General features: G+C 42.1%; 1 protein-coding gene across 4 annotated transcripts in view; it reads right to left on the bottom strand.

Moving 5' to 3' along the window:
• PTPN14 (protein tyrosine phosphatase non-receptor type 14) overlaps positions 1-24,718 on the bottom strand; it is a 188,019-nt gene that overhangs the window by 90,425 nt on the left and 72,876 nt on the right. For all 4 annotated transcript variants that reach the window (XM_070473930.1, XM_070473928.1, XM_070473929.1 and 1 more), the window contains exon 3: positions 15,313-15,482. In XM_070473930.1, the coding sequence (XP_070330031.1) occupies positions 15,313-15,482 (170 nt within the window). The remainder of the gene's footprint in view (positions 1-15,312; positions 15,483-24,718) is intronic.

A 24,718-nucleotide genomic window follows, 5' to 3' on the forward strand; every position in this document is an offset into this window, starting at 1 on the left:
CTACTGAGGGACTTGTGAACAACATAATGCTAAATTCTTGTACAATAAGTAAATTTAATGACTTATTTAAGGATATACCATACATTATATTATGTATAATCAGTTATGCATTAACAAATTTTAACTAAAAGGCTAAAATTTTAGACTATAAGACATGAGAAATATAAACTAACCAAAACTGCTGCAGAACCTCGGTTCTCCATTGTGTTCATGTCAGGCATCATGAAGATGCCCACTTACTGTACAAATAAGACCATCTATCCTCTGGGCTTCCCTGGTGACTCAGTGATAAATAATCTGCCTGCAAATGCAGGTTTGATCCTTGGTTCCGAAAGATCCCTTGGAGGAGAAAATGGCAACCTACTCCAATATTCTTGCCTGGGAAATCCCATGGACAGAAGGAGCTGAGAGGGCTACAGTCCATGGGGTGGCAAAGAGTTGGACATAACTGAGCAACTAAACAGCAAAAAGAATCTATCCTCCAGGTTCCTCAGCCTAAAATGAAATTTGCAACTCTTTAATCCCTTCTCAATTCCTCCAACCTATCTTAAGAATCTCTAAAATTTATTTACTAACATAAAACACTAGCTACACCTGAAAGACCATCAGGATAGAATTTCCTTTCATTTAACCAAACAAAGTTTAAGTCTTAATGTGGCATTAATTAAAAGATTTTGACCAGGCAATCAAGAGTGGAGTACAAAAATATGCAATTGTTTAAGGTATAGATTTTTTTATAATTTTGCTGAAGTATAGTTGATTTACAATGTTGTATTACTTTCTTCTGTACAGCAAAGGGCTTCCCTGGTGGCACAGACAGTAAAGAATCCACTCGCTATGCGAGAGACCTGGGTTCGATCCCTGAGTCAGGAAGATCCCCTGGAGAAGGGAATAGCTAACCACACCACTATCCTTGCCTGGAGAAACCCATGGACAGAGGAGCCTAGCGGGCTACAGTCCATGGGGTTGCAAAGAGTCAGACACCACTGAGCAACTAACACTTTCACTTTTTCATGCATTTTTAAAGAATGCCACAGGTGATTCTGAGCCACGCATGCTAAGGACCACACTTAAAGACACAAGCAGTCCAATTTCTTAGTTTTGCTTTTTTAAAAAAATAATCCTCATCATCACTTACCAACAGTCATCACTTTCTTAAATAATTTAATTGAAATCTGTTTATATTCTTCAAACTACACTCTCTTCAAGTTACAAGTACTGCAAGACTGGCATCAAGTCATCCTGGCCCCTTGTGCTTCAGCCCACCTGGCTCCAAGACCCTGACCATCTGTGAAGCTGCAGGCCAGGCCTGCCTTATCCTGTCTTCTCACACTGGCCTGATAACCTCTGCACAGTAAGCACGACCAGCCTGGATCCTCTGAGCAAGATCTCACCCCTCGTATGGGACTGGGGCAGGAGTGGGGAATCTACTTAGGAAATACATGTTGATGATAACAATACACTTTTTGCTTAAATTACTTTTTGCAACTCTACCTTTAGGAAGTGCCGGAGGAAATAAGGGACAAAGTTCAACTTCACTTCAATAACATCAAATCCTTTACCTTTGGAGGGTAATTTGATTTCTAGCACTCACATTGCTGTTGTTCAGTCGCTAAGTTGTGTCTGACACTTTGGATCCCATGGACTGCAGCATGACAGGCCTCCCTGACCCTCACTATCTCCCCGAGATTGCTCAAATTCATGTCCATTGAGTCAGTGATGCCATCCAACCATCTCATTCTCTGTCACCCCTTCTCCTCCTGCCCTCAATCTTTCCCAGCATCAAGGTCTTTTCTAATGAGTCAGCCCTTCAAATCAGGTGGCGGAAGTATTGTAGCTTTAGCATCAGTCCTTCCAATAATATTCAGAGTTGATTTTCTTTAGGATTGACTGGTTTATTTCCTTGCAGTCCAAGGGACTCTCAAGAGTCTTCTCCAACACCACAGTTCAAAAGCATCAATTCTTCAGTGCTCAGTTTTCTTTATGGTCCAACTCTCACATCCATACATGACTACTGGAAAAACCACAGCTTTGACTAGACGTACCTTTGTAGTCAAAGTGACATCTCTGCTTTTTAATACGCTATCTAGGTTTGTCATAGCTTTTCTTCCAAGGAGCAAGCATCTTTTAATTTCATGGCTACAGTCACCAACTGTAGTGATTTTGGAGCCCAAGAAAATAAAGTCTGTCACTGTTTCCACTGTTTCCCCATCTATTTGTCATGAAGTGATGGGACTGGATGTCATAATTTTTTGAATGCTGAGTTTCAAGCCAGCTTTTTCACTCTCCTCTTTCACTCTCAAGAGGCTCTTTAGTTCCTCTTTACTTTCTGACGTTAGTGTCATCTGCATATCTGAGGTTGTTGATATTTCTCCTGGCAATCTTGATTCCAGCTTGTGATTCATTCAGCCTGGCATTTTGCATGATGTACTCTGCATAGAAGTTAAATAAGCAGAGTGACAATATACAGCCTTGACACACTCCTCTTCCAATTTTGAAACAGTCTGTTGTTCCATGTTGGTTCTAACTGTTGATTCTTGACTGGCTTACTGATTTCTCAGAAGACAGGGAAGGTGGTCTGGTATTCCCATCTCTTTAAGAATTTTCCAGTTTGTTGTGATCCACACAGTCAAAGGCTTTAGAGAAGTCAATGAAGCAGATGATCTTCCTGGAATTCTCTTGCTTTCTCTGTGATCCAATGGATGTTGCCAATTTGATCTCTGGTTCCTCTGCCCTTTTAAAATCCAGCTTGCACATCTGTAATTTCTCAATTCAAAGTACTGCTGAAGTCTCGCTTGAAGGATTTTGAGCATTACCCTGCTAGCATGTAAAATGAGTGCAATTTAGTTCACTAATTCCTAAGATGTCGATGTTCACTCTTGCCATCTCCTGCTTGACCATGTCCAATTTACCTTGATTCGTGGACCTAACATTCCAGGTTTCTACGCAATATTGTTCTATACAGCATCAGACTTTACTTCCAGATACATCCACAACTGAGCATCATTTCCACTTTGGCCCAGTCTCTTCATTCTATCTGGAGCTATTTCTCCATTCTTCCCCAGTAGCCTATTGGACACTTCCTGACCTGGGGAGCTCATCTGCTGGTGTCATATCTTTTTGCCTTCTCATACTATTCATGGGGTGCTCGAGGCAAGAATACTGGAGTAGTTTGCCATTCCCTCCCCTAGTGGACCACATTTTGTCAGAACTCTCCACTATGACCGGTCCATCTTGGGTGGCTCTGTATGGCAAACCCCTTTGCCATGACAAGGGTGTGATCCATGAAGGGGCTAGCACTCATGAGTCAATACTATTAGTAAGTTTCTAGCCAATAAGAGTTTCTACAAAAGCAGGGTTTATAGTGATTTGGACTCTGCTAATCATCAGTTAGCAGAATCAAGAGCTTCCCAGGTGGCGCTAATGGTAAAGAATCCGCCTGCCAGTAAAGGAGACACAAGAGACATGGGTTCGATCCCTGCATCAGGAATATTCCCTGGAGAAGGGAATGGCAACGCACTCCAGTATTTGTGCCTGTAAAGTTCCATGGACAGAAGAACCTGGTAGGCTATGGTCCTTAGGGTCTCAAAGAGTCGGACACAACCAAACAATTGAGCACAGTGAGCACAATCACCAGTTAGATACTAAGCCCCTTGGTGGCACTGTAATGTCAAACTTGACTAGATTAATCTACATCCCCCAGAATTCTCTTCCCTGCACGTTTCTGGTTACCAGGGCCATGGCTGATTGACAACTGTCTGCACAGCCATTTCTCGCTACCTCACAGCACCTCTTTGCTATTTAAGAAACAAACATTATTTGAATATCCACTATGGGCTGAACACAGTGATGGGTGCTTTCCGAATTAATCCTCACAGGAGCTATGCTGGCATCATCTCCAATCAACTATAAACACAAAAGCTGAGTCTGAGGGAGTTTATAGACCCTGACCAAGGAACAAATACCTGCAAAGTAGATTTCCTGAGTACAAATCTACTACAGCAGAGTTTGTTTTTGAACTATATTTTACTTCCAGCTAATATTTTCCTTGAAGATTAGACCAAATACCAGTTCTTCACTGATTCTATTAGTCATTCAAAATATATACACAGTGCAGTCTGGCAGATACCTAACTTGCATTCATATTTTTCCACCAATATTCATCTTTTCAAAATTGGTCATTTATTTCAAGGATCCAAAGTACTGACCTTTTTGAGTTTTCCTTTGGTCTATGGGTTTCTCTTTTTATATTTATCACAGTTCATGTCTTCTGAAGACATTCTTCAAAACATTTGGTGTCCTGGTCAAAAACATTTGTTTCTAACATTGCTTCTTCATCTCTCTGATTTTCTGGTAAATTATCATGTGTCTGGCTTGTATTTTAGTGAAGCTTACGTAAAATTTGCTGGGATTTGTGCTGAATAACAGTAACACCTTTTCATGTTGGCAGGAAACATTTTTACACTGGCAACACATCCACTCACTCTGGCCAGCTGCAGGCACAAGATTGATGGGCTAACCTTGAGAGCTGGGCTGCTATAAACTGAAACATGTTGCGACACGTCCTACCAGGACGACTCCTCCCCTCTGCTCACAAATTATCCCAGAAAGCACAGTATCATCCTTTCACAGTCACACCTGGGAACTTGACACCGGCTGACACCTTTCTACTGTTTATTTCCAATGTCTCAATTTTCCACTCTTCTAAAGGGCTTAGTGTCATCTGAAAGCATGGCACTTTCACTCTCTGCCCAGGGCGGCAGATCACTGATAAAAATGCTAAATAAAACCCATCTCAGAAAAAAAAAAAAAAAATCTCTGTTCCAATCTCGACAGAAGGCTCACTATTTAAAGGACTCCATTCAAAGAAGTGCCTGTTTTCCCTCGCCCTTTGTTTCTTCTGTCTAAACTACTTCCTTCCCTTGGACAAAACACAACTCTTCCAGTTCCACAGGGTGTCTGAGCTGTGGCAGGGCAAGAGAGGGGAGTATGGGCTAAGGCTTTTGGAAATTTAAATAAATCCTCTCCCATGTCTGCATCCTTGGTTAACCTACAAACCATGCCAGTACCGGCTGAAGAGCCAGACTTCTGTCTCTAAGTAGTGGTGTGACTATGTGCAACGCCCCTTCATCTCCCTAGTTCTGATCTCCTTCATCTGTACAATAAAGCAAGTGGCCTCTAGAATGTGTGGCATTTCACATTTGGATATAAAACCGTGCCTCTGGGAAAGCGTAATGTATCTTGATAGACAGCAAACTACTTTTTCAAATAAGCTATGTTTGCTTAAAATTTGGGTGGTTTCTTTTTTTTTTTTTTTTTTTTTTGGCCCTACAGAACACTTGGTACCTTTCTGATGGATGGAATCTTTTATGAGCAATCAGAGATGAGGCAGATATTGAAAGCAATAAAGAGGGAAAATCTGAAAGACTTGAGCCCCATCTCCACCACATGAAGGACAGGAACATGTTATCTGGCACTCTGGAGTGATCTGACATAGAAAGAAACTTTTCAAACAAGGGTGCAAGGAGAACGATACTCCCACATCCATCTGGACCATCTCCAGTTTCTGGTAGGTGGCTAAAGCATGAAGACAGCTGGACTCTGAGTGCCATAGATCCAGATGGGCCAATGCGGAGATACGGGTTGATCGCAGCATTCAGAAGCACGCCAAGTTATATAGAAAGTACAAGTATGAGCGATCACAACCTAAATGCCTACAGAGCCAGCAGGTCACATGAAGGAGTCCACACTGCACCACAGGGAGTTGGGGTAATGGGCAAACTGGATAGCACACGCCCACCTGCAAGGCATCCAAATCCAACTCTTTAAAAAATGGTCCAGGTACAACAAAACCCACCAGTAGACCAGAATCAGCTCTCACACTGCCAGTTCATCATCTCTGACTTCACAGGTACTGCTGCCCTCGCGTTTCTCTGCTGACCCTTCAGGAGGAACTAACCCCCCTCCTGTTTCTCTAGTAAAGCTGGGGAGTCGGGGGACACGTGGACAGAAGTATTTCTCTGGCAGTGAAATGTAAAGGATTCAACTAATTTGATGGATGAAATCTCCACTTATTAGTAATAAAACTTCTATTAGGGGAAAAAAACCCACAATCTTTTTTCAGAGAATAATAGAGCCCCCTTTATGGGGTCGTAGCCTGGTGGCTCAGACGGTAAAGAATCCGCCTACAATGTGGGAGATCTGGGTTTGATCCCTGGGGTTGGGAAGACCCCCCTGGAGGCGGGGCATGGCAACCCACTCCAGTACTCTTGCCTGGAGAATCCCCATGGACAGAGGAGCCTGGTGGGCTGCAGTCCATGGGGTCAAAAAGAGTCGGACACAACTGAGCGACTAAGCACACAGGTGAGGACCAAAAAAGAAAATAGTGAAAATACTGCAGCACCTTGCGCATAGATGCTAGCCACTCTCATGGTTCCTGCTATTAAATTCTGTCGAGTGACGGAATACCAACTACCTTCTTCCACAGAACCCCACAGTTATATTCTCAGGCCCTGCTGGCTAGGCTTGGAGGTCTTGTATTGGGTCAGAAAACAGCCAAAAAAGCACAAAATAGGACTCTATGCTTTCTAGATGCTGCTGCGGCTCGGGCACTGTGGGGCTCTTTAACGTGGGAGTCTCGCATGCCTGCCACTTCCTTCCTCCCTACCCACCCATTCTGCCCCAACTTAAGATTCTAAAACATCTACCCCACCGCCCCACCACCACCTCTCTCTCCCTGCAAGACTTTTTAAAAACCCCAGTATTGAAATTAACACACTCCTCCCAATCCCACCCATTATAATGGTATCCCAACAAATCCGAGAAATACTTTTTAAGGAAGTGGATACTTAAAAAAAAAAAAATCCATACAGCATAGCTGGCATGCTTTGACGTGACAAAACACCTCTTCTCATGGCTACTGTTTACCTTTCCCCTCTCTCCACCTCTTAGCTGAAGGTAAACGCTATTGCATGGGATCACTGGGTTCTACTAGGCTTTTGAAAAAATTCAACATTCTAAAATTTTAATCCCTGTTCTATTATAAATCGTTATTATTCCATGAGTCAAATGTTGGATCTTTCCCAGTCTTCTGCAATGCAACTCTGATAAAGAACCACTTGGAATCAATGAATCAGTGAATAAACAAATGAATAAATGTATCTTTGAAGATCAGGGAATGCACAAAATTGTTACCCTTGCTCAAGACATCAAGTTATTTCCAAGCAGCTCAACAGAAACACATGATTTTGTTTGCTTTTGAGAATTTCAGAACAGATATCAAATACTAGTAAATACACATTAGCCATATGATTGAAAATGAGAATTTTAACAAAGAAACAACCAGATTGTATTTAAATACTAACTTCATTTTATCTGGGTACACCTCATTGTTCCATTGCCTAAACTGCTATCTCTCTACATATTCTTGCAAACGAGATCTTTTTCCCCGAGAGGGGAAAGAGAAGGATAAAACGGATATCCACGCATGTGGAAGACTTGGTATGATGAGGTAGGCGCTAAGGTGTGCTTTTGCTTTAATTAATAAAAGTCTAAACTTTGGAAAGGCATCCTCTTTACAGAAAAACGTAAGGAAATCCTAGTTGAGGACTGAGATAAGCTAATTGATCAGCTTCCCTAAAGGAAATTCGACTGATTTTAGAATATTAATGGCTCCCCCAACTCTGCAGGATTTTTCCAGAAAGTCAAGTCCTGGGGCAGAAATGGTTACTAAGACCTCAATTTTATTTGCATATTTGCATTCTGTTGTTGTTTAGTCATTAAGTTGTATCTGACTCTTTGTAACTGCATGGACTGCAGCACACCAGGCCTCCTTGTTTCACACTATCTGCCAGAGTGTGCATACAGTGTGAAAGTTTTACTTCTGTTTGCCTGTGGATTTTATTATTATTATTATTATTTACTCTTTCTCTTTGATCACACCCATAACAGCAGACTCAGATCCACCCAGCGAGTCACAAGGCAACAATAAAACAAGCAGAGAAGAACGAACAGGGACGTAGGCAGCAGGCTGTCCTGGGCAGGACTGGCTACAAAATTTGTGAAGTCTAGTGAAAAATGAAATGTGGGGTTCATTATTCAAAAATCATTAAGAATTTCTGGGACTTCCCCAGTGGTCCAGTGGTTAAGACTCCAAGGTTCCACTGCAGGGGACACAGATTCAATCCCTGGTCAGGGAACTAAGATTCCACATGCTGCCTGGCACAGCCAAAAAAAAAAAAAGAATCATTAAGAATTTCAAAAGAATGACAGCAGAGAACAGAGCCAAGTTCAGTGCCTCTCTGAGCGCGGGGCCCCGTGCAAATAACCACACCGGTCACAGGCCCACAAAGCTGAGCCAGGAAGACACCTACCAGGCTCCCCATGATTCACGGAAAGAGCGAGAAAGCCTACGCCAGGAAGTAAATAACATGAGCAGTGTAAGCTTTACAGACAAACTCCAATTTCCAATAAATCAAATATGTGGAAATGAAATAAATGCCACTTGGAGATACAGAAGCGAGAGGACATGTTGAGATCTGTTCATTATCTACTCCCATTGACTAGCAAAGTGTCTAACGTGGAATAGGTGCTTAACACAAAGGTTGAAATAAAAAATAATGCAAATGGCAACTCACATTTTCATCAACTCATCTCCTTTGGGGAATCAATTCTTCTTGCCTTCAAGATGGCTGTTTGTGGCACACAGCCATTCTCCTCTCTCATCTCATCATACGTGATGTTGGCCACACAGTATAATGTTTGAGATTAAATCTCAGTATCAACAGCATCTTAAAATATCTGGCAGAAACAATTTCGTTCTCAATCATCAGACAGAGAGAGAACAAGTTCTCATTCACTGGCTGGAGCTGGCTAGGAGAAGGATTTGCCATTCTCAGCAAATTATATTATCCACAGGGAATTCATGCTGAATCTTAAGTCTGACTTGAAGGGAGTCCCTATTTCCCAGCCCACGGGTAAACTTTAAATAGCCATTAAAATGACATTTCAAAATAATAAAAGAACTCAGAGAACCGGAGGAACAAAATAAATGGTGTTGTAAAAGGAAATGGAAACGTTACCATAATTAGAGCTTTTAAAAGAGACATTTAAACACTGGTTGAACACTGACTTGTTTACAATAGCACTCGAGGCAGATGGCAAGAGACTAAGGAGGAAACCTGAGGTATTTACAAGAAAGGTAAGGTGAAGAAAGCTTTTGTAAGGTCACTGGAACCACTTCTTAAAGCCTAGTTAAAAAACAAAAAAATTAAAACACCAGTTTGACCTTCACCGGGATGTAAAAAGCCTTCAGCGAATCTACCTTAACCATCAACAGAAATGCCAACAGCCCAAAACATGTAACTGGAAGAAAAGTGGGGTACCACTCCCCACCACCATCTAACATTGTAAAAACGTTGTAACTCCCTAGTCACTCACCATCACAACAGAAAATGCATTCATGCTCTTTATGGCACATGAACAGTACAGTTTTCGACGTGGCCATGTATTTCCAGTTGGTGGAATGACACGCTGTCCCATTAGTTCTTCCCAAACAAGGAACTGCATTTAACATTGTCGCATGCTCCCTACTAGTTCCTAAAGAGATTAAGAATTTTTTTCAAAACTTTTCTGGAAATAACTGCTAGGCAGTTTTACCAAGCAGACTAGCATGTGGCCTCATTGTCCAGTACTTTAGGGAAGGTAGGGGATGTACAGAAGAGTGATATCAAGAGAAGAGCGCCCCACAGAGGCTGAGAAGTGCAGAAAATACAGAGGCTGCGCCCACCAGGTGGAGGGGGCCTGCAACAGGTCCCACCGACCTGGGGTTTCCACCAGATGTGCTACAAAGTGCCGAGACTGCCCTTGGATGGCAGAGCAACTGTGCTGGCCACAGCAGTGGGTCCACTGCTTTGTCTAAACGACGCTCACCTCTAGGAGCGCGGGCCACCCCACCTCCGCAGCGGGCTACAAATGTGTCCTGGAAAAGAAGGAAAGGTTATCTGGCCTCCTTAGGACAATTAGAAGCCCCTTGCTGCTTGCTGCTTAGTTGCTCAGTTGTGTCCAACTCTTTGTGACCCCTTGGATTTTGGCCTGCCAGGCTCCTCTGCCCATGGGATTTTCAGGCAAGAATACTGGAGAGGATTGCTATTTTCCTCCTTCAGGGGATCTTCCCAACCCAGGGATAGAACCCACATCTCCCATGTCTCCTGCACTGTAGGCAGATTCTTTACCCACTGAACCATTTGGGAAGCCCAGAAGGCCCTTGGCAATATGTAAATAGACCATTCAACAGGGATAATGCAAAGACAAACATGTTCTGATAACGGGAAAATGCCCCAGAGTCGAAAATTTTAGAAATCATGCATGCAGTCAAGGAACTTCAACCTCGAAGCCAATTCAGTCTTCAAAAATTACTTCTTCTCTTACAAAGTGTTCTCTTTAGTATTGAAAAAACTAAAGAGGGACTTCCTCACTGGAGGAAGACTTGGAAAAACCCCAGACCTAAACGAAAAGCAGTGATCTTGGCCAGCAGCTTTCTGGTTTCCCCTGGCTATTATTAAGGATCCTTCTGTTTGACTAAGAATTTCTCCACCTCTCACAAACCATCTTTTTTCATTCTGTGTCCAGAAAAGTCTGAACACCATGTGTTTATAATGAGCCTGTTGCTATGCACATCGTTAAAACACATTACAAAAATCTTTCCTTTGAGTCAGGAGGAGGGCAGAACGGGGGGAGATAAACTCCTAACCAGAGTCCTGTTGCTGAACAGAAAAGCTGGCAAAAAGGCAGAAGAGAAGCCAAGCAAAATGGAAAAAATTATGGTGGTCCATCCTTGAGTCATTTTAACCAAAGGGGGAAAAACGAACATTTTTAAAGCCCCAAGGTAATGCATCTTACAGCTTGGAGAGAATTGTCTCCCTAATCTCGTTCATTTTCATGGTTTCATGACTCATCCTCCATCTGTCTCTTACTGTGTCCTCTTCACCAGCTTTTTCACACTTCTTCAAGAATATTAAGAGGTTTTTTTCCCCCCTTTTATGAGTACTTCTGTGTGTATTCTCCTTCTGATAACTTTGGTCTTCTAGTCAATCACCACCTACGTGTTGGTTCTGAACTGTCTGTTTCATTCCTGACTCCACCATAGCTATCTTGGCATTTTTCCTTCACTTATGAAGAGGCTTGTTTTTGAAAAGTCATATCTGGGAGATGAAAGGAAACACGGTACATCAGAATTTAAGGAAAAAACAGGGGCTTCTCTGCTGGTCCCGTGGTTAAGACTCTGCCTGTCAATGCAGGGGACACAGGTTCAATCCCTGGTTCGGGAAGATACCACATGCCATGGAGCAAGTAAGCCCGTGGACCACAGCGGCTGAGCCTGTGCTCTAGATCCCGGGAGCCACAACTGCTGAAGCCCACATGCCCAAGAGCCTGTGGTCCACAGACAGGCCACCACAATGAGAAGCCTGCACACTGCAGCTAGAGAGGAGCCCCTGCCCGCCACAGCTAGACAAAAAGCCCACACAGCAACAAAGACCCGGCGCAGCAGAAAGCAAATAAGTAAAAAAAATTGTTTTTTAATTTTAAAAAACAGTGTCTTAATTTTCTAATTTAAGAAACTTTGATCATCTTAATAAAGTCAATCACCTTCTTAAACAGCATGCAATCAACATTCTTATCCAATTTTTGTTGTATTGTTCCAAATACCGTATTAACCCACAAGTTTTCAAGGGTAGAACTGTCTGAAGACGAGAAATGAAATACACGTAATGAAATATACATTAAACATATCTTCATTTCACCTCTATTTTTATATAGATCACAGAGAGAGAGAATTCTAACTTCTTTGTTCTTATTCAGAGAAGAAATGGCTAATGTTATAGAACCTGTTTTACTCTCAAATAGAGGAAGCCAAATCACTGCAAACATGTGTTGCGTGAAAACAAGTGTGGTGGACTCCAGACAAAGGCTTATTTTTGAAGCACAGATGGTTGAATGGTTGCCTCCTCCAAAGGGTTGCCCGAAATGAAAGACAGATCTCTAGTTCTAATCTATGCAAACATCTTACTGTGCGGGGCATCACAAAGACTAACTGTTCTGTGTCAAAGCTGCGGATCCCAGGTGCTCTCAGAAGCCCAAGTCCATCTGCACCTGAGACGCCTGGTCACTCAGGAAACAGGGACTGACTGGAGAGCCGGTCACTGACCGACTCCTCGTGAACGCTGCTGCGGCCTTCGGTGAAACAGTCCTCTGGGATCCCGCCCCACCACTGCTTCTCCTCGGCCGCTCTGCCTGGAAGACAGTTTCAATATTCAGCGCAGGCCCCAGACGCTTCTAAAACCTCCCAGGAAGGTTCATATTCCCGAGGGCTCCCAATGACTGTTAGTATTACAGCTCCCTTCCACTTGAATTCAGCTCATCTGCTCACCTCTAACATCAAACTCAGAAATCCTGAACACTCCAAAATGTTCTGTCTGAACCAGGCCTCCTTTGCACTCTGGTCTATATGTCCAAAACTAAGGGTGGGCCTCAGTGAGCCAAATCTGGGTCATAGTTGGTGGCTCTCAACCTTCCCAAGTATATATATATATATATATTCCTTTTTTCTCTTCTTTTTCTTTGGTCACACTGTGTGGCTTATGGAATTGTAGTTCCCCAACCAGGGATGGAGCCCAGGGCCCCCACAGTGAGAGCACCAGCCCTGAGCCCTGAACCCTGATGGAATTCCCTGCTTTTTTTCTTGTCTTTATCCCTCTATCAATGTTCCTTTATTTATTTACAACACTTTTCTCCCTTGTTTCTCCATCTCTCCAGCATAAGTCTTTGACCTGCTCTGACACCCCTTGGCACATTTCGGTTTTCAGGCCCTTTGGGACAACAAAAAATTCCTGCAATGCTGGTACATGGGGGTGGGGAGGGGAGTACCAAGGAACTCCTCATGCGAACCCAGCTCCTAATTACAAATATCCTCTCCCACAGAGAGAAGGTTATACCTGAAATTTACATAGGTTAGTTCCAGAGTTTAAGTCTAAAAAATGTCCTTCAAAGTTCTGAATTATTTTCAGTTAGTTTTTCTGATCAAACAATAGTAAGAGAGTCTGCTTCAAACTCCTGTGTTGAGAAACAGTTCTTGCCTTCCTTATCAAACCTCTTACATGAACCAACCTAACCAAGCAAAAAGAAAGTCAAAAGTTCCTACTCTATACCTCAAGTTTTGAGATTTAAACACATTTTGTTTCAGCTTACATAGGCAAATACTGACAATCAAATAATGCAGCATTAAGTTTACCTACCTAGAAAATCTAAAACTGTAAAGAGCTTTAGAGGTTAACTAATTTATTGATTCCCAAGTCTGGATGAACATCAGAACTACCTGAGGAATATCGTTTATTTTAAACAATACATCCTTGTGATCCCCAGCCTGAGACATTCAAGTTCAGGCTTCTGGTGCCGTCCTAGAATCCATATCTCGAATAAATGCTTTGGGTTAATTATGATCCAGCAAGCCCTGGTCTGAGAACCACTGATGATTCCAACATCCTATCCAATATGGCGGTCTCCTCTTCAAGACACCACACAGGCTATTCACTCTGAGCTACAGCAATTCCAGAGACCAAGGAGCCTGCTCTTTTGTAGGTCTGCTTGTTCGACTTTTATGTGGCTTTAATTATTAGAAACTCTGTTCTTATGTCAAGCCAAATGACCAAAGTCTTTCAACTCCTTGAACTTCATTGTTGCTGACCCTAATTTTGTTCTCCAGAGCTGACACAGAATTCCCTCCCCATGAGAGTCCAAAGGCAGCTACTGTGCCCTTGCAAGTCTTCATCTTTCTAAGCTTAAACAATCTTTTGTTTTTTTAACTTCATATTCTGAGTCCCTCACCACTTCAACTGCTCTTCCTAAATAGACATTACAGAATAAATCTGTCTAGAGGAACACCACTTCATTTTTTTTTTTTTCCTTACAGGCTGAACTTTTCTCAGTGTGCATTAATTTATAGTCCCTGTTTCACCCTTGGCACTCATGGTTTTGCATTTAAAGGTCCAAGAGTGATGAAGCAGCAAGTATTTATTAACCTAATGCTGTGTTCCTAACACTGTGTAAAGTACTCAAGAAGGATTCAAAAGCTGGAGGAAATCATCTTGATCTGATTTGACTTGAGGAGATTTGAGGAGATAATTTCTTAGACAGAAAGGACTTAAATGAAATCACTCAAAAACAGCACATGATGGTACATAATCAAGTGCTTCAAATGAATGACACCTGAAAGACTGATGTAGGTTTCGTGGGTCAGTCTGCTCTCTCAGAGCCTCTGTTTTATAGAAACATCACCTATGTAACAATAGTTTGGATTTAAAAAAGAAGAAGATGGACACTATCACCTTAAAATGTAAATAAAAATTACAACTGCATCCTTATTTCAGAAATTGAAAATCTAAGAAATGACACATATAATAATCAAGTAGCATACTGTTCCTTCCACCCCAGATGTCACTGGCATTGCTTCCAAAGCACTTTGAATGCCATGATCTGAGTAAAAGGCTTATAAGTAGAGAGTTTATGTAGTTCCCTTCATTACTGGAAATAACCGTTTGATAAAACACCCCCTCACACACACACCTGCATATTTTACGAACATCAATAAAAACGTACTCATTTCATTCACAGAGCTGCGGACTAATCAGATCATTCCAGACTTAGACGCAAATCCCTCACTTTACAGATGGGGGAGAAATACCATTTCAAAGGCCGCAGTTTCTCCCAGGTAAAGCAGCCAACAAGCAAGAGGGTGGGGCCAATCCCCAGGTCTCTCTGCCTCCTGGCTTCCTGTTTCTTTGTAGTAATCCTACCAAACCAAAACTCTTACCCAGTCTGAGCTTTCCTCAACTCTACTCCCATCTTCAGTGACCTTCTCAATCCTCAAATGCAGAGTCGGACGATGCATTTTGTTTGGAGACATTTAGAGGGAAGGAGTGGACCAAACAGCATTAGGTGGTTAATTGATTTTTTTAAATTAAATTCTAGCATATTTATTTTACTCCCAGTCTCCAACTAATATTTCTAGGCTTCTAGACACAAAATTCTGTCTCAGGATGACTGCTACCTCACAAGCAGAAGGAACCACTGGCATGAGCTACACGGATTCAAACAAAAATTCTAAAGCTGCAAAGTGACTGGTAACCAATCCCCAACTACCTCACCCTCTCCTCCACTACACACACACACACCCCTAAATCAACCAGCTCATCTACTTCCTCTGAAGCCTGTCAGTCCACACCCTTATTTGGAGCACGGAGAAAAACCTGCACCTACCTTGTGGCTTCTTGCTGAAGCCATGACACATTTGGCACATAGAACATGACTCCAAAGAAAAGCAGAGGCTCATTAGCGAATTTGTCCAGATGTTTCTTCAGAGGTTTCTCCAGCTCCACCCATCGTGCTTGCTGGCTCTTGCTGAGAAACCAAAGGCCAAAGTAGTGTGTCTAGGTAAAAAGACAAGACAGCATCAGTTCAGGCCTCCTAAGGGGCATCCTGAGACCACACAGGAAATATGACTCCAGCGTCTAACCTCACCTTTGGTCCCCCAGCCTGGACACAAGGATCCAGCTTTCACTTTGGAACTTACGGAAAGAAAGCAGAGGCACACAGGACTGTAAGCCACCACGAGTCTCCAGATGGCAGTGTTCCTACCCACGGCTGCTACTTGCACACGTGGGGACAGATGCACCCCTGTTAGGTAAGGGCTGGGTGACACAGAGTGGAGACCATGCGGCTTATTCTAAGATCTCGAGCTGACTTCCCTGTGCCTTCGGAACGCCTCGAGATCTCACATGGAGCTCGCCGGCAGAGGCAGACACAGCTCCTGCACCTGCTGCAAAGTAACTTCCTGCTCAGCTCCGAAGATGAACCCTTCTGCCTATGTTAAGTGTCCGCAGCGCAGAATATTTTCATAGGGTACCTGATTTGAACAGAAAATGGATTCACTCTGAGCTTTAATGAAGTACTTTAAAAAACAGTGGCCTCGACCACTTCATTATACATGAACTGCAGAGAGTCTCTCCCCCATATTAAGCTGGAGAGTGGAAGGAGTCGCTCTTCGCAGCTGCCACAGGAGCCCCCGGCGGCTGTTCTTGGCAGATTAGTGGGGGGGGATTTGATAGATGAAAGTGAGGTTTTTCACCCTTGGACTTGAAGCCTCAACTGGTTGAGTTTTGAACAACGTGCTAAATGATTAAAACAGGTACTTTTATGCATCCAATCCTGTCTTTATATTAATTCATGCTAGGATTTCAGGATTAGCACAGCAGTCAACCAAAAAAAAAAAAAAATAGATCACTGCTTTTGAAGCATTCTTTTATATTTCAATTATAGCCTAGAATGGTTTACAGCACACCTGGAAATCTGCCTTCAAAGGCATGATTTCATTACAATGTTTAATTTCCAAAGGCATTTTTGTGCCCAAGTTCCCACTACAGCTGGCTGCACCCTCAACGATACAGTACGTCAATCCCCATCACCACGCCACCGAAATGTGTAATCAAGTCTTGACTCTGCGTTTACTAGAAAACCAGACATATCCTTCCCTATACATAACTGCAGATCTAAATATTCTAAAGGATATTGTTAAATGTGTGAGCTTTCAGATGGGACCGTTTCCTCCACGATATTTCACAGGGCAAGTCCACCCCAGAAATTTATGCATTTCTCAAGCAACAAAATGCCAACAAACAGAATCAAGGCTATATTTCTATTTAAAACTTAGGCCAACTTGCTTGAGTGAATTCTGACCCTATTGTTCATTTCCCAGCTCCAGCGAGTCCATTAGTTGTTCCAGTGTGACTGATGATATAGAAGAAATGAAATGTGGCTGAGTGGAAAGAAAATAGGCAAAAAAAGAAAATAGGCTCTGACGTTGGTTCATCTCCCAGCTTCTACACTCGCTGTCTCCATAACTGTATGAGTGATGGAGCCTCCCAGAGTCTCGGAGCTTTCTCCTCTGCAAAATAGGGGTGGTGATTACCCCCATCAGCCACAGGCTGTTAGGGGCATAAATGAGATAAAGACCAGTCACCATGTGCGTGGCCCACCTTACGTAACTACTTCACAAATGGAACTTTCTGTTGCAGCTATGTATCATCACGATCATCAGCCTCAGTTAAAAAAAAAAAAAAGCAGACAAGCCTCAAGCATCTTTGTCATCAGCTGCTATTGGTATCCCTGTCAACCACAGAATCAGAAAACAGAAGTTATCTGGAAATAAAGGAGAACAGGCAGGCAAAAGCAGAAGCTGGAAGGTCTACGAGTAACATAAAAATCTAAACAGTATAAGAAAAAACTTCACAAAGCAGTGTCTCCCCAAAGAGTTTCTTTAAGAGTCTCATTAAAGGTGTTTATGGGACACTGGACTATCACTCTGAAGCTTTCCGAGGGGATCTATCATGTGGGCTTAGGCTAGCCTGAAAATGAGGCAATCCGGGGACTTAATTTAATAAACCATCTGAAAAAGATCCAATGCAGTTCTGCATTGCACCAAATTCCTTCACGGAGCACAGTGCCGTATAAGGGTATTCCACCGTATGTTGGATGACTAGGAGTGAGTCTGTATATGATAAATGAGGTAATATATGTAAGCAGTGATGGGCTATGTGATAATTATTTTACTTGGAAAAGAGCCCTTTTGTAAGCCTGGGTGGAGAAAGTGAGGGCAAACTTTGCAATTGCTTAGCAGGCCAACCACGATTTATCACCTTTCATTAAAAGCAGTCTTGACATTTGGAGGTATGATTTTACAGTCCCTACTTCACTCAAACTGTAACATTCACTCGAATTAGTAGCACTTAAACTATAAAGGGTCCACAATAACTGCATAAATATTCTATAATTGATTTTGAAAAAAAAACAACAAGGTAACTTTTACTTCTCCTGTGCTTTAAAGGCCAGTATTTTAAGTTTCCTTTTCTCCTTCCCACCCAATCATTAAACCAGACCTGATCTCTGCTCTTCAAAAAAAAAGGAAAGAAAAAACACTCTGAGAAAGTATTCCATGGACCACACATATACACACAGATGCATGCATGCACACGTGCATACACAGAAAAGGAAGGTGATGAGGTATAAGAGAATCATGGTGTGAAAATAGTCTTGAGCTATAATTAATAGTACAGAATTCCAAATAACAAGGCAAACCACTTTTAATGTCAAAACCTAATCCATGGCGTAAGTTACTTTTGCTGCTGCAGTACAACCTTTTCCACAAAACACAGGGTATTCTGGGTGACTCACATGCGTTTATCCAATGAAACAATTATTTAACTATCCAAGAAATAGGGTTACAGTGCAGGAGAAGCAGATAACCTGGAGGACACAGTTTCTACCTGCTATGGCCAGAATGACCTAGTTTTAGAAGTGCTGAATTCAGTTATCCACCCCATCTGCACACTGTTTGGTAAAGCTCTGCTCCAAGTAAGGTTCTCCATTCCCACCTCATCCCTCCCTATTCTTCCTCTCTCATATGCCTGCTCTGGAGTGCTCGACAGAGGAGAAAGACCCTGTCTCCTCTCATCACCCTGCTCTATGCAAGTTCACAAGGCTGCACGCTCACAAGACTCAGCCATGTCTCACAGTGCATCACAAGAAACAGAACCAGAACCTAACCTCTCACTTAAACTAACATGTGCACCAGTGAACTTCCTGTGTATCGTCCAAGGGGCCATTAATCCAATCCAGCCTAGCTGAGGCCACACCAGACCTGTGCATAAGCCACCTGCCAATTTCAACTCCAGCTGAATTCTGAAAGCTGAGCTCCTCTGCTAAACACTGCCACGTGGTTGAAGAAAATGTGGTGGATTCCGAACAGAAACCCCCTCCTCCTTGACCGAAAGGATTCTACCACACTGGCCAAGTAAAATGCCTGAGACACTTGCTGGGTTTATCTCCAAAGCACCAAACATAAGCCAGGTCCATCTAAGCCTCACAATACCTCTGTGTGAGCTCTAAATCCCATTTTATTTCCCTAGTTTTCTTTAGAAAAAAAACAACAGCTCTGGTGCCGTGAATTCTGCAGTGAGTTCCCTGCAGATAAGAAAAAGAAGACAGAAAAACCAGTTCCCAGAGAGAAGAACCACATCTCTAAATCAACTGCTAAAAATGCACGACTAAAATAACAATGGGAGAAGAGTCACCCTAAACTGTCATTTTCATATGAGTAGCTTCCTGGTTTATTTGGTTTGGAGTTTTGCATTTTAACAGGAAAGCATAAGTGTATGTGAGCCCACAAAAAATAGGTTTCTTCAGTGGCAGATTGGCCTGTAAATCCGCCAGTGTGAAAGTGAGATCCCCCTTGTGGGATCATCAAAAGACTGTAGTGAAGAAGGCCTTTAAAAACAATTTGAGATGTTTCTGATTTGCTGTCCATTTATCTGGAAAAATGGTATTATTCTCCACAGTAGCTATTAATGAGGGTAAGGTTTGTTTCTTTTTTTTTTAGGGTTTTTGTTTTTCTAGTTTTGTGACCAACAGCACAGCTTAAATGCTGTTTATAAGGGTTACAGACACAGTCTTGGCAATTACTAGGGACCAGGGATTAAATCCAATGATCTTATCTCAAGCATTTTGAAGAGGTAATCATCCAGAAGCAAAAGTTTAAAATACCTTGCATTAGGTTGTAAGGGTTTCTCTGTAGGAGCGTACAGTTCGGTTGTAAATTAAGAAGCAGAGAGGTTGAGATGCCTCCACATAAAATATAGAGGAATTACACAGAAGCATTCAAACCTTCACTGAGGTATGGAAAATACTTCAAAAGATGACTGGACGCAGACTCTGAAATAGCAGTTCACGCAATTACATTCCAGCGGCTTTGGAAAATAAACCACCATACATCAGTTGGATAACTGCAAAAAACAACTTCTGCGCAATCAACCTCTACTCTGGAAGTCTGGGATTTCTATAACTGACACGTCTATAATTAACAACCGCACCATCTTCATTTTCCTAGGCAATCTCTTTGTAAAAGTACAGGAAAAGAAACTTCAGAGTAACACAGACCCAAGCAGCAAATCTCATAGCCAAGAAAAATCCCTCCTTTGGAGGCTATACCACTCACTTGGAATACACAAAAAGATGAAGACCTTATAATCTGTCTATCTAGAAAAGAGACACTGGTGCCAATTTACCTTACAGAATTGACATAAAGCTAATAAGATTTCACATTATAATCTTTACAAAGACAAAACGCAGTACAAAATTCAGAAATCTCCCCAGCAGCCTACTCTTCAATCGTTTCTTAATCTTGGTTGATTATTTTAGTCCTCTGCAAATACAAACACATCTAGATGTGTTTAAGCTGGCTATAAAACACAGCAAATTCCACTATTATCTCACAGGGCCAGGGAATGAGGTGTTAGAGTACTCCCATTATCACAGATAAATTTCCAATTCCCAAAAGATTAACATAAAATCAAGCCATAGTAATGTCTTTAATGTAGGTTAGCTTTACTTTGATGAAAGGAAATGCATGTTAAGACGCTGTACCTTTATAAACTATAGTCATTATGAAAATAGCAAAATGTGAGACACTTCTATCATAGCTGCTAGCTTAGGATAAATCAGCTTTCAGTAAAGCTGAAAATATGAATCTGTAAAAGAAAAGGGGGGTAACTTAAGAGGACAATCACCAACCCTATGAAATGGTTATGGATTTTTTTTTAGGCTCCTTTAAAAACCAGGACTCTTAGCAGCCTTAGAAGAGACCCAAGAGTTATCAAATCCATCCTTCCACAAAGTGTTGGATTTCCTATTAAAGAGTTATCTATCTTGAATAGAATATGGCCAAGAAGAGCAGTCTCAGGTGCTTTTATTTATCCCTCTTTCATTTATTACATTTTAATTAAAGTGAAAGTGAAGTCACTCAGTCGTGTCCGACTCTTTGAGACCCTGTGGACTGCAGCCCTACCAGGCTCCTCCATCCATGGGATTCTCCAGGCAAAAATACTGGAGTGGGTTGCCATTTCCTTCTCCAGAGGATCTTCCTGACCCAGGGATCAAACCCAGGTCTCCCGCATTGCAAGCAGATGCTTTACCCTCTGAGCCACCAGGGGAAAAGTACAGTCAATTCTCTACCATATGCAAAATAGACAGCCAATGGGAACCTGCTGTTTGGCACAGCTCAGGGCTCTGTGACAACCGAGATGGGTGGGATGAGGCTGGGGGCAGGAGAGAGGTCCAAGAAGGAGGAGATACATAAATATATATACACACACACACATAGCAGATTCACTTCATTGTACAGCAGAAACTAACACAAAATTATAAAGCAATTATATTCCAATTTAAAAAAAAACTCCAAAAAAATGTGGAGTCAAGATTATTCCTAAAGGAAGAATTCCAGCATATTTTTACATTTTATTGGAATTATTTATATTCCTTATTACTATTAAAGTGGTCTCCTTGCTTTTCTTAGAACAGCAGTATTTAGCAGAAATATAATGGCAGCCATATACTGAATTAAAAATTTTCTAGTAGCTACATTAAAAAGTACAAAGAAGTAAAATTCAAATTTCAATAAATTTTATTTAAAATGGTCATTCAAAATTTTACGCTTTTAACATGCAACTTCTTCCCTGGATCTTTCCCGGGTTGGGAAAATCCCCTGGAGGAGGAAATGGCAACCCACTCCAGTATCCTGACTTGGAATATCTCATGGACAGAGTAGACAGGTGGGCTGCAGTACATGGGGTCGCAAAGAGTCGGGCACGACTGAATGACTAACACTTACTTACTTACTTATGTAACTAATATAAAAACGACTAATGAGATTATTTTAACTTTTTGTCATACTAGATCTTCAAAAGCTGCTGTGTATTTTATACTTATTGCATATCTGAGTTTAAGCAAGCCACTTCAAGTGCTCGATAGCCACATGCAGCCAATGGCCATCCTACTGGACAGCACAATCTGAAATTAGTAACTGTTCAAGGACCTGAAAGATTTTGGCTCAGTGGAAGATCAGTTTCTATGATCAAAGCCACCTAAAAATGCAACAAGCAGACTTATAAAAGGGTGAGAGTCCAATCTCTGGAGGGGCCTGGGTGATATCTTTTTTATTAACTTTTTATTTTATATTGGACAATAATCGATTAACAATGTTATGTTAGTTTCAGGTGTACACTGAAGTGATTCAGGTATCTATTCTTTCCAAATTCTTTTCCCATTTAGGTTGTTACATAATACTGAGCAGAGTTCCCCAAGCCATAGAGCAGGTCCTTTTTGTTTACCCATTTTATGGCAGTGTGCACAAGTCCATCCCAAACTCCCTAACTACCCTTCCTCCCAGCCATCCCCATCTGGCAAACATAAGTGCCTTCTCTAAGTCTGTGAGTCCGTGTCCGTTTCTGTAAGTAAGTCCATTTGCATCATTTGTTTTCAGAGTCTGCATATAAGCGATATAGGATATTCCTCTTTGTCTGATCTGAGGGGTTTGTCTTGCCAAGGAGACCACTGTACTTAGTGCTTCCTCTGCACCTGACACTGAGATAAGGTGGCAATTCTGCAAAAACTAACTCACTTAATCCTCTCAACTCATGGAGGCTGCTACTCTTACCCTCTCCATTCACAGATGAGAAAACAAAAGCACAGGGTGGTTACGAAACTACCCAAGGTCACAGAGCAAATCAGTGACAGAGCTGGGATTCAGACTTGGACAGGTTGGTCCAAGCTCACAGTCCTAACCACTGAACTCTGCTGTTCTCCATGTGCTTATTTTTCAAATATAAGACACAATCAGAAGGCAGCATTGTTTTTAGCTATTTTTCTCCTAATCTAGGTCAGTTATTTTCCAGGCCTTGCAGGAGGTGGGAAAGGCACAGGAGATGGGACTCCAGTAATCCTATCGATCCCCTCAGCAAACAGAGCAGCTCCATCTTATCTATTGGAGTTCCACTCAAGATTTCATTTGGGGAAAATGGAAAGGGTAAAATCCATTGATTCAAATAGATTGTAACCGTATTATCAGAATCCTAATTTTCTGAGTCTCCTGTATCTCTCAAGTCTCCTCCTTAATAAAAATTCCCAGTCAGAAACTCATACCTCATTTTTTCCTGAACTTATTCAAAAGAATTAAATTTTTTTTTTCTTAAAGGGTTCACTTTATTTCCTCTTGCCAGGTTCTTATTATGTCTACCTAATTGGCACCTCTGTGAGAAGGGAAAGGCAACCCACTCCAGTATTCTTGCCTGGAGACGTCCATGGACAGAGAGGAGCCTGGCAGGCTATAGTCCATGGAGTCACAAAGAGTCGGACACGACTGAGTGACTGACGCTTACACTTATTTACTTCCTCCGGTCACCCCAATCCCCATCATTTTCCTGCCATTTGGTTCTTTCCTTACAATGCAAGGTGACTGTGCCATGCTTCACCTTGGAATCTTTTGACGGCTTTCTATTTCAAGGCAGTGTTTTTATTCCCCAAAGGATTCAAAGAGTATTTATTAGAAGGCTTAAATAACCGAAACATTGAGCTCGACACATTTTTTTTTTTAACCTCAGCACTTATGAGAGTGTTTCTCAAAGCATCTTACCACGGCCCCTTTTTCTGCTGCTACACATCCCTGGGAATTAGAACAGTGGAGTCAGCCTACCTGGAGCATAAACGTGGACAGCAAGAGTAGCCACGTGGCAGACTTGTAAGAAGCATCAAATGAGCTGATCGGCAAAAGGTGCTCAGCATAGCACGTGGTACATTAAAAGGTGGTGGTTATTTTAATTATTTTTGTGACACGTTTTAGGAACAACGTCCTATGGGATTTATTAAGAGTTAAAAGTACTTAGATATATCAAACCCTTCAAAAGTGGTCCCCACCTACCTACCCACACTAACCCTTCCTCCCCTCTATAACCGCTACATACACACACACACACACACACACACGCACACGCACGCACGCACGCACGCACACAGATCAGTACAAACTGCCCTCTGCCCTTCCCTGAAAATTCCATGTCCTTTCCTGTTTCTATACCTTGGCACAGGATGTTCCCTTTGCTTTGTTTCTTGTTTTTCCTATTCTCCCAGCTCTGGGGTTTTTGGAAGCAGGGACCCTGTCATACTCTGCTTCCCCAGGAGATGACTTTGTTAATCACATGAACCAGGCCTGGGAGCTGAAACGGCAGCAAAGCTATGCATTCAAAATCAGATTTGACCTTTGAAAAGTTTACCATATTAGTTCAGGGATTTTTGAGAAGAAGCCAACTGTTCTCCTGGCTTGGCCCTGCAATAAACCTTTTTGCTCCAAACTTGGACATGTCGGTTTGGCCTCACTGTGTATCAAACACACGAACCTGCGTTCAGTAACAGGAGGATGAAGTCACAGAGGACGCAGCCAAGCCCCAGCAGAGAGACCACTGGGGCCGCTGGTGACCCGAGGTGCCTCAGGACGACCTTTCATTTTGTTGGAAGAGGAATATGTGCTTAACGCTAAAACGTGTGTCCTTTTACATTAATGCTTGAGTCTATTTAAGAAATCACTGTTCATTAAATTAAAAAACAAGTTTACCATATGGACAGAGATCACTGTACATTTGTCAAAATCCACAGAACGTACAACACCAAGAGTGAACCTCACATGAATTATGGACTTTGAGTGATATGAGTGCTAATGTGGGTTCACTGACTCTAACAAGGGGACCACGCTGGTGTGGGGTGTTGACAGTGGGGGGGAGCAGTG

The sequence above is a fragment of the Odocoileus virginianus genome, chromosome 11 (genome assembly GCF_023699985.2).
Source record: "Odocoileus virginianus isolate 20LAN1187 ecotype Illinois chromosome 11, Ovbor_1.2, whole genome shotgun sequence".
In the NCBI taxonomy this organism is placed as follows: domain Eukaryota; kingdom Metazoa; phylum Chordata; class Mammalia; order Artiodactyla; family Cervidae; genus Odocoileus; species Odocoileus virginianus.